Source organism: Diospyros lotus, chromosome 8 (genome assembly GCF_014633365.1).
Source record: "Diospyros lotus cultivar Yz01 chromosome 8, ASM1463336v1, whole genome shotgun sequence".
In the NCBI taxonomy this organism is placed as follows: Eukaryota; Viridiplantae; Streptophyta; class Magnoliopsida; order Ericales; family Ebenaceae; genus Diospyros; species Diospyros lotus.
The window spans coordinates 2,367,925-2,379,477 of NC_068345.1; the positions used below are offsets into that span (position 1 = coordinate 2,367,925).

General features: G+C 28.5%; 1 protein-coding gene across 1 annotated transcript; it reads left to right on the top strand.

The window, feature by feature from the left end:
* The first annotated feature begins 233 nt into the window (after nucleotides 1-233).
* Nucleotides 234-10,683, top strand: LOC127807078 (7-deoxyloganetin glucosyltransferase-like). Its single transcript, XM_052344691.1, has 2 exons — nucleotides 234-826; nucleotides 9,537-10,683. The coding sequence occupies exons 1-2, from the start codon at nucleotides 310-312 to the stop codon at nucleotides 10,481-10,483; spliced, it is 1,464 nt and encodes a 487-aa protein (XP_052200651.1). The 5' UTR covers nucleotides 234-309; the 3' UTR covers nucleotides 10,484-10,683.
* Nucleotides 10,684-11,553: the final 870 nt, after the last annotated feature.

An 11,553-nucleotide genomic window follows, 5' to 3' on the forward strand; every position in this document is an offset into this window, starting at 1 on the left:
TTCAAGAAACCCCTTTGGTGGCATTGTCAATAAACCCTTTTTGAACCGGAACTGAGCAGCCGACGAACTGTGGGGCCTGCTGCGAGCAGTAGGGGATCGCGACCCGTAGTTTGACCAGTAGAAGAACTCGTGGCATGACTCATATCACTTATTTGACTTTTTGTTGAACAAATTTTTTTAATAAATTATAAAAATAAAAATATTTTAATAAATCAAAATGAAGCCTATAAAATAAAGCTTTGTAAACGGCTGGAGACGCCCATTGATTAGACGCGACGCGACACGAGAGACGGAGAGAGGTAGCCCAAGATGGAGAAAGAGTCGCCGGAGAAGGGGAAGAAGCCGCACGTAGTCTGTGTTCCATATCCAGCTCAAGGCCACATCAACCCCATGCTTAATCTAGCCAAGGTCCTCTATTCCGGAGGCTTCCACATCACCTTCGTCCACTCGGAGTTCAACCACAGGCGCCTCCTCAAATCTCGCGGCGCCGCCTCCCTCGCCGGCCTCCCCGCCTTCCGGTTCGAGACTATCCCCGACGGCCTGCCCGAAACTGTCGCGGAAGCCACCCAACACATCCCCACTCTGTCCGAGTCCACCAGAAGGACCTGTCTGCCTCCCCTGAAACGCCTTCTCGGCAAACTGAACTCGTCCGCCGACGTCCCGGTGGTCTCCTGCATAGTCACCGACGGCGGCATGACCTTCTCTCTGGACGCCGCCGAAGAGCTTGGCGTTCCCGGAGTCATCCCCTGGACCACCAGCGCTTACGGCTTCATGGGCTACGCCCACTACCCAAGTCTCATCCAGAAGGGCCTTTCGCCGCTAAAAGGTAAAATTGCATTATTTTATTTGGCGGCTGCACTTGCATTATTCCCTTTCTTTTTTTTGGGATCTTTTGATTGGGTATGAAATTGAAAATATACGCAATAAATATAGACATTTGTCCTTTTTCATTCCCAATGAAAATGGACCTCTAGTCTACATAAATTACATTATTTCTTTATCAATTATGTTCCGTTATCAATTACTCGTGGACAGGGTTAAACGAAACGAGAACAAAAATAAATATAAATATAAATTTAAAGAGCGCCCCTAACCATACCCTGCCATGGTTGTGCAAAGTTCGATCCAATTGAATTATTCAGAATAAATTGATCGAAATTGTCTGTTTTATTTAATTTATTTTTAATTTGGTTTGATTCAGTTAATATTTTTAATAAATTCAATTTTTCTGTTTCAATTTAATTTTTTAGTTAAAAATAATCAAATTAATTGAATTGACCGAGTTTTAAAACGTCGTCGTTTTAATAGTTATAAAGTGTTATCATTTTTGGCCTGTCACGCATAATAAAAAAGAAAAGAAGAAAAAAAGAAGAAGAGATAATGAGAACTCACAACCCTAAACCCCTTGGCCTTCGCCTTTGTTGAATCGTTATCGCCTTTAACCTTTCTGTTAGAATGGGTAGATGCTATGGCACACACCAAGAGGGGGTAAATTGGTTATTTTAAAAATTTAATTGATAGAACTTAAAATAAAATTTTTTTGATACAGATTGAGGTTTTAGAGTTTTAAAATGTAAACCATAAAAATGACAAATGAACAAAGATAAATATAAGAACCGAGTGAGGAATAAAGAAATGCTTGGAAAGATAAATATATCAAAAAACACAAGCATAAGAAAACACAAGGATTTATAGTGGTTCGGCTTAACCAAGCCTAATCCACTACCTTAGCTCATCACTAAGGATTTTTCAAACCATCCACTAAAACCCCCTACTTAAACCAAGTAGGTCCTCTAGTCCAAGACTAGGAATTACAACCTCTTGCTTATACAAGCACCTAGCTAGGAATTATAGCCACTTGCTTTAACGAGCAAGTCTTCTAGCACAAAGTTAAGAAAATAAGAGTGATACAAATGTAAACAAGATGCTAAGAGTTGACACTCTTAGTTACAAGTTCTCTTACAATAAAAACAAGGCTTGAATGAATTAATACAAGTTAAAATCAAAGCCTTGAAGAGAGAAAAAATTGAAGCACAATCACTGTAAATACAAACGAGAGTAACAGTAAGCTCAAATTAATTCATTCCGGTCCATTAGCCTTCTCTTGATCTCCTTGATATGTATATATAAGCTTCCCACAAGATTGAAGAGAAATGAAACCGTTTGTGACCGTTGGAGAATGAGAAACTAGCCGTTGTAATTTTCTGTGAAACATATAGTCGATAGATCAAATAGGTTAGTCGACTATTTTATCAAATAAAACTAGCCATAGTCGACAGACAAAAAAACATAGTCGACTATCTTATAACACAAAAATCTCATAGTCGACAAATCCTTTTACATAGTCGACAGATCAAAAATTACAAAGAAAATTTTAAAATTCATGAACAAACATAGTCGACAGATGAAATAGCATAGTCGACTATCCTTTCACAATAGTTGACAGACGCAAAAATAGTCGATGGATGCAAGATATAGTCGACAGACTGAATAAGCATAGTCGACTATCCTTATGCATAGTCGACAGCACTAAACAACATAGTCGACTATCTTCTTGGAAAATCTGGAAACTTGACAGATAACATGAGAAGCACACTTGATTAATACAAAACATCACCACATACAAAACAACATAGTCGACTATCCTCATTTTGTTTAATTTATATTTTACCTTCCATTTACTTTAATACATAAATGTAAATAAGAAAGTATCCCCCATTTAGATTCAATAAAAATATCAAAAAAATCAAAATCCATAAGAATAAAAAAATAGAATTTGAATTTTAGTAGGAACTTAGGATTTTGCGATTTTACCACCTCCAAGATATACACTTTTCATTTCTTGAAAAATTCGTTAAAAATCATTTTATCACTAATGAATGTTAGTTATTGAATTACCGGGAGTTAGTTTTCTAAAAAGAAAACATTTTCATATATGTCTCCTTATAAGGTGCTAGTTTTCCAGATTTAGAAAAATATTGAAACGATATCAAAATGAGTTTCAAGACATGATGCATGAACTAAAGGATTTTTCATACGATTAAGTTTCAAGCCAAAACCTTTCATGCATGTTTCAAAATATGAAAAACTTATATTGAAAACCTTTTATTTGAATTTCTAGTTGGTCTTTTGCCTTAGAACAATTTTAGCTCTATGTTGACCAACGACTTCAAAACTAATTCGAAAAATATTTTAGGAGATTTTATCATAATACATGTTTATTCACATCTCCATGTATAAGAATATAAATCATTTAGTTTTTATTTTAACAAAGTATTTGAAATTGATTTTTGTTGAAAACCATAAACTTGACTCATGACTTGGGGATAAAACACGATATTATTTTTCATCATCAAAACTAAACACAAGGGTAGAACATCACTTTCGCTTTCTACTATCTACTCATTCGCCATCAACCATCAACCATCAACTAACAATTGTTGTCTTCGTCTCACGTCACCTTCGGCACTCCCACTTTAGCTTTCTTCATTTTATCTTCCTTTCAGTTTTTATTTTGATATTTTATTATGTTTTGTTTATTTTTTTTTACCCAAAATAGAATTTTTGTAAATCATTAATTAAACCTAGATTTGTGAAAAATATGTAGTTTTTGGAATCTGTAGATAATGTTTTTTAGCTAATAAGTGTTTGGAGAATGTGTAAGCATGGTATATGAAGAGACAAGATATAATCTATATTATTAATTCTTAAATATTAATATAAAATTTTAATTAAAATAAATTATAAAAAAATAAAATTTTTTTAAATCGAGAGAAATTTTGAGATATCAAGTATTACCATCGAATACCGACTGCCAAGTAAAAAAATTTTAAAACTAAATTTAATTTTTTATTTTATTTTTTATAATTTATCTCTCATTCTCTCTCAATAAAGCCACCACTATTTACTCTAAAATCCTTAATTAGTTTCAAAATCATGCAAAAAAAAAGTACAAATCTTATATATGTTTATGTTATTAATTAATTTTAAAAAATAATTAGTTGGTAGGTTATGTTAAATTAGTTATTTAGGCAAAACTTAATTATTTTAAATAAGTCGTTTAAGTTATTTTGATAAAATTAATATTTTGTATAGGCTATTTATATTTATCATATGTTGTCATATTTCTTTTAAAAAATTTATTATGTTTTATATTTTAATTATTGACAGCAAAAATATGTGAAGTCATATATGGATAATTAATTTTGAAATTTTGATTATTATTATTTATATAATTAATTGATTATTTAAATTATTTTTATTTTTTATATATAGTTTAATTAATTTATTTTTTTTATAATTTTAAATACTATAATTTTATATATAACTTAAATATTATAATTTTATTTTTTAACTTTTTTTTTATTGCTTTCTTAAAAATTGACATGTCTTGAATGTGGTAATTGGTTGTCAAGAGAAATATGTAAAGTATGTATAGATAATCAATTTCAAAAATTTATTATTGTCATTTATATAATTAATTAATTATTTAAATTATTTTTATTTTATATATAATTTAATTAATTTAAATTTATTTTTTAAAATTTTAAATGTTATAATTTTGTTCTTTTAATTTCATTTTTTTTATTACTTTCTTAAAAATTTGATCGTCTTGAATGTGGTAATTGATTGGCAGTAGAAATTTGTGAAGTCATGTATGGATAATCAATTTTAAAAATTTGATTATTGTAATTTATATAATTAATTAATTATTTAAATTATCTTTATTTTATATATAGTTTAATTAATTTGAATTTATTTTATTATAATTTTAAATGTTATAGTTTTATATAATTTTATAGTTTAATTAATTTAATTTAATTTTTTTAAATTTTAAATGTTATAATTTTATATATAAGTTAATTGATTATTATTATTTATTTAATTAGTTTAATCGTGCTTTTGATTTTCAATCAATTAATTTTAAACGTATTTTTGGTTTGTTGTGAACAGGTTTTGTGTAACAATTTAATTTTTTGAAAATCGTCCTATCATTAAGTTTTTCAGTTAATAGTTATTTTTTAACTTTATTTTTTTTGTAACTTTCAAAAAATTTTGACCTATCTTAAATGTGGTAATTAATTGTGAGGGAGAAGATGTGAAATCATGTATAGAAAATCAATTTTGAAAATTTGATTATTATAATTTATATAATTAATTAATTATTTAAATTATTTTTACTTTATATATATCATTTAATTAATTTAAATTTATTTTTTTAGACAAGTAGTTTAAGTTATTTTGACAAAATTAATATTTTGTATAGGCTATTTATATTTATCATATGTTCTCATATTTCTTTTAAAAAATTTATTATGTTTTATATTTTTATTGTCAGCAGGAGAAATATGTGAAGTCATGTATGGATAATTAATTTTAAAATTTTGATTATTATCATTTATATAATTAATTGATTATTTAAATTATCTTTATTTTTTATTTATATAGTTTAATTAATTTAAATTTATTTTTTATAAGTTTAAATGTTATAATTTTATATATAGCTTAAATATTATAATTTTATTTTTTAATTTTTTTTTGGTTACTTTCTTAAAAATTTGACCTGTCTTAAATGTGATAATTGATTGCCAGCATGTATAGATAATCAATATTTAAAGTCATGTCAATGTGAACAGATTTTGTCTAACAGCTTAATTTTTTAGAAGTCGTCCTAACATTAAGTTTTTCAATTAATAGTTATTTTTTAACCTTTTTTTTATTGCGTTCTAAAATTTTTGACATATCTTGAATGTGGTAATTAATTGTTAGGAAAAAGATGTGAAATCATGTATAGATAATCAACTTTGAAAATTTGATTATTATAATTTATATAATTAATTGATTATTTAAATTATCTTTATTATATATATATAATTTAATTAATTTAAATTTATTTTTTATAATTTTATATATAACTTAAATGTTATAATTTTATTTTTTAACTTTTTTTTGTTAATTTTTTAAAATTTGACATGTTTTGAATGTGGTAATTGATTGTCAGGAGGAATATGTGAAGTCATGTATGGATAATCAATTTTGAAAATTTGATTATTATCATTTATGTAATTAATTATTTATTTAAATTATCTTTATTTTATATATAGTTTAATTAATTTAAATTTATTTTTTTATAATTTTAAATGTTATGATTTTATATATAACTAAATGTTATAATTTTATTTTCTAATATTATTTTTTTTGTTGTTTTCTTAAAATTTTGACCTATCTTGAATGTGGTAATTGATTGACATGAGAAATATGTGAAGTCATATATGGATAATCAACTTTGAAAATTTGATTATTATTATTTATATAATTAATTGATTATTTAAATTATCTTTATTTTATATATAGCTTAATTAATTTAAATTTATTTTTTATAATTTTAAATTTTATAATTTTATATATAACTTAAATGTTATAATTTTATTTTTTAACTTTTTTTTTAATTTTTTAAAATTTGACATGTTTTGAATGTGGTAATTGATTGTCAGGAGGAATATGTGAAGTCATGTATGGATAATCAATTTTGAAAATTTGATTATTATCATTTATGTAATTAATTATTTATTTAAATTATCTTTATTTTATATATAGTTTAGTTAATTTAAATTTATTTTTTTATAATTTTAAATGTTATGATTTTATATATAACTAAATGTTATAATTTTATTTTCTAATATTATTTTTTTTGTTGTTTTCTTAAAATTTTGACCTATCTTAAATGTGGTAATTGATTGACATGAGAAATATGTGAAGTCATATATGGATAATCAACTTTGAAAATTGGATTATTATTATTTATATAATTAATTGATTATTTAAATTATCTTTATTTTATATATAGCTTAATTAATTTAAATTTATTTTTTATAATTTTAAATTTTATAATTTTATATATAACTTAAATGTTATAATTTTATTTTTTAACTTTATTTGCAAACGTAGTGAAGTTTTTAGTGTGATGAAGTTGGTAATTAACCCTAATTTGATCTCTAAATGCACGTGTATGCTAGAAGTAAGTCAGGTTAGTATAGTGTTTAAGGTTTGCAATGTGTTAAGAATGATTATGTGCTAAAATATGTTCTAACGTGTTATGCCCATCTTTCTCAACAGTAAGAGTCTGATCTTTATTGAAATATTGAAAATACCAAAATTAAGGAGAAAAATGTGCTTCATCAATTTTCATAATTTAATGTTTATATTTGTGAAATAAGTTTGGGGGTCCTAATATGTATGATATAAGTACTAATTAATGACATTACATGTTTTTTGTTTTCTTTTATTATTTAGTTTTTTTTTTTTTTTACTGATTCACACTTATGTATTTGCTCATTTTTTATGTTCTTTTACTTCTATTTATTTGTATATTTTTTTTAGTCCACTAATTTATAGTGAGTGTCTAACATTCCTAAGTACATTCTTACTTGCATTTTTTTTTCACTGCACAAATTATTCTTTTAGCTATAATTTAATAACATGCATAATATTGAAATAATAACGAACGAAAAACATCTTCAATCAAATAATTAATAAAATGGATCGAGAAATCATCATTTATACTGAGTAATCAACTACTTTACTACTGAGAATTCAGAATAAGACATGCCACATTTTTAGTATTTCATGTATCAAAGTGAAAATATTGTGTTAGAAATGGTAGATGTTAACCCCACTCTAACGAGTCACGAATACTATAGACGTTGGATACAATTTTTTGTTAAATACACATATATGTGTTGTTGTATGTTTGTTCATTTCTCACGATTGTAACATAATTATTTTGTTTATTTTCTACTTCTTTATTATAATTTTTATTTATTATAACTACTGAATTATGTAACTTCTGTTTTAACGATTATATTTTTTCTTGTGATATTCATGTATCGCACGGGTGATGCACTAGTATAAATATAAATTTAAAGAGCGCCCTTAACCATACCTGCCATGGTTGTGCAAAGTTCGATCCAATTGAATTATTCAGAATAAATTGATCGAAATTGTCTCTTTTATTTAATTTATTTTTAATTTGGTTTGATTCAGTTAATATTTTTAATAAATTCAAATTTTCTGGTTCAATTTAATTTTTTAGTTAAAAATAATCAAATTAATTGAGCTGACTGAGTTTTAAAATGTCGTCGTTTTAATAGTTATAAAATGTTATCATTTTTGGCCTATCACACATAATAAAAAAGAAGAGAAGAAGAGAGAAAGAAGAGGGAATGAAAACTCACAACCCTAAACCCTTTGGCCTTCGCCTTTGTCGAATCGTCATAGCCTTCAACTTTTCGCCTTCTACTATCTACTCATTCGCCATCAACCATCAACTAACAACTGTTGTTTTCGTCTCACGTCACCTTCGGCACTCCCACTTGAGCTTTCTTGACCTTCCTTTCATTTTGTCTTCCCATTCTCTATGTTGCTAATTGCAATCTACCCACTGGCAGTGGCGGAGTCACGTTATGTGCCTCAATTGATTTTTTTATTATTTTAATTTTTTATATATATTGTTATAAATAATTATAATTTTTATAATTTGATCAGGTCTAAAATTATAATTTGGACTGAATTAAAAATCTTTCTTAACTCTGTCACTGCCAATAATGGTAAAATTCTTATAAAACTGTAGTTGATTTTGCTAAGGTTTTAGAATAATGCAGCTTAATTATCCTCTCTAGTCCATTTGTTTTTTTCAGTTTTTTTTTATTGGTTTCAAGTCGTGTCGGTTGCAATGGTTTTGTTGATTTTTCTATCAATTAGTTTGGTTTCGTTCAATTTTTCAACTTGTTCTGTCTATTGATTAGTTTGGTTTTATTCGATTTTTTTGTTTTGGTTACTTTTATACGGTTTATGTTCGATTGTTTTAGTTATCAGTTAGTTCGATTTATTAAATTTAATCGATTGGTTCAATTTAGTTATATCGCTCGATTCAATTTGTTCGATTTATAGATTTATGTCGGTTCAATTTGCACACCATTACCATCTGCATTGCCATCCCTACCCTACCCACAGGTAGGATACTACCATAAATGGTGATTTGTACATACATTTTATAAAGTAATATTAGTTATTGCTTTAAGAGAAATAGTAAAGATGTACTAACTGTATTAATTACACCTTATTATTGTCTTAAAAATCTCGAGTTTGAAGTCTCCTGAGGCATATACATGGTGCTTCCTTTTAAAATTTTCATGCTTAATTAGTGTGTGTTAAATAAATGTATGCCGTAGGCATGAGATTTAATATACTAATAATATAATTAAACACAAAAAATAACATTGACTTTTGAAAATTACATTAAATATATCTTTGTTATTTAAAAATTCTATTATTAATTGACACCATTTATTTATGTTAGTTATATATGCACGTGTAACATAAAGCAACTTCATACCAAGGTTTTGAATGAATTTCCCCAAAGCCCTCACTCACTTTGTGTCAAAATAAGATCCATTCTCGTCTCCATGCATGCATCCTTCCTGCATCCATTTCTAAATTCTCTTCTTTATTCCCTGATCCATGTTGATAATTTGCAGATCAGAGTTGCTTAACGAATGGGTACTTGGAAACAGTGATAGATTGGATTCCGGCAATGCAAGGCGTACGCCTCAAGGATTTGCCGACCTTCATCCGAACCACCGATCCTAACGATATAATGATCGATTTTGTTATATATGAAATCTCGAGAGCTCGCACGGCTTCTGCGATTATACTGAATACATTCGAGGAATTGGAGCGCAACGTTTTGGACCCACTTTCTCTCATTTTCCCACCGATTTTCCCTGTTGGACCCTTGCATTTGCTCGCGGATCGGCTCCAAGACGAGGATCTTAAGTTGATCGGATCAAATCTCTGGAGAGACGACATCAATTGCCTTCAATGGCTTGATTCCAAGGAGCCCAAGTCCGTCGTCTACGTCAACGTCGGAAGCATCGCGGTGATGAAGCCGGACCAGCTGGTCGAGTTCGCCTGGGGAATCGCCAACAGCAACCAACCGTTTTTGTGGGGAATGAGGCCAGATCTCGTCGAGGGTGAATCCGCCGTTCTCCCTCCGGAGTTTGTGTCGGAGACGAAAGAGAGAGGGTTGTTGGTGAGTTGGTGCCCGCAAGAAGAGGTTATCCGGCACCCGGCGATCGGCGTGTTCTTGACCCACTGCGGGTGGAACTCGACATTGGAAAGCATTACTGCCGGCGTTCCGTTGGCGTGCTGGCCGTTCTTCGCCGAGCAGCAGACCAACTGCTGGGCCTGCTGCACGCGGTGGGGGATCGGAATGGAGGTGGAGGAAGCTGTTGAGAGGGGCAAAGTGGAGAGGCTTGTGAGAGAATTGATCGCCGGAGAAAAAGGCCGGGAAATGAGGAAAAGGGCCGGCGAGTGGAAGAAACACGCCGAAGATGCGGCGGAGAGTTCGACTGGTTCGTCTTCCTTCAACCTGCATAAACTGATGGAGCAAGTTCTTCTCTCCCCGAGGAGAACCAATCTTTAAACTCATTACTCCCAATAATTATTAATTATGATTTGGCAAATGGATTTGGTTTAGGGTTTATTATGGTCAAGGGTTCTGTATATGACCCATTACCAGATACGCTCTGCTAAGTATTTTTTATTTTTAAGACGTTATCTCAATATTAAATGTATTGTTATTTTTATCCTATGTTTGTTTCAATATAAAATATTAATTACAAATATTGTACTTATTTCTGGATTATAAATGATGAAGAGTATGTAAAATATTTTTAAAATAATAAATGAAAATTCCTGGCTAGTTTTTGTGCTATGAATTTTGCCATTTAAAAACATAATTAATGTCTGAAAAATAAAATAAAGATTCCTTTTTTATAAAGTGATAATGTGTCTGAAATAGCTATTTTTTAAAAAAATATATTTTTAAAGTCGGAAAGTAAAAAAATAAATAAAACATTTTTTACCAAAAACAAAATAAAAATTAGACTTGAAATAATTTGTGTTTATAATATTTTAATGTTAAATTTAATTTTTATTATAAAACATTTAATGTAAAAATAAACCAAGCCCAACTGTAGTTTTTGTTTTGGGCTTGACCCCTTCATTCCGTAGTGGGCTGAAATGGGCCTATGGGCTGGGGATGAGCAAGAGGTTAAGCCCAGGTTCAGCCAAAACTTTTGTACGTCTCTCATCTCATTATAGTCGCTTAGAATTTCATTCTCTGTCAAATCCACGGCCTTTGTATTTATTGATGGGACAAAATATCGATCGTAAAGTTAATTTCTTCCTTCTTATTTCAACCTAATAGAAATCAGATTAAGAAAAACTATTGAGTAATGTAGATTAAAACGCAAGAATCAATCAACAACGGTAAATCTTATGGGGTAACAATATTTTGGTTAAATCAAAATAATTGAATTAAATTTGTCAAAATTATTGATTCAATTTAGTTCAACTTGTAGGGTTTGGTTTTCAAGTTTGAGTATTTTAGTTATTTTAATTTGGTTTGGTTTTTATATTAAAAAAAATCAAAATAATTAAACCAACTAAAATATCAAAAATGTCATAGTTTTTATCAATTTTTTTTTTTGT

What these genes read in the sequence shown, in the direction of transcription:
- LOC127807078 (XM_052344691.1), top strand. Translation starts at nt 310, where the DNA reads ATGGAGAAAGAGTCGCCGGAGAAGGGGAAGAAGCCGCACGTAGTCTGT. An exon ending in GGGCCTTTCGCCGCTAAAAG is followed by an intron (nt 827 to 9,536) that starts GTAAAATTGCAT and finishes GATAATTTGCAG; the next exon opens with ATCAGAGTTGCTTAACGAAT.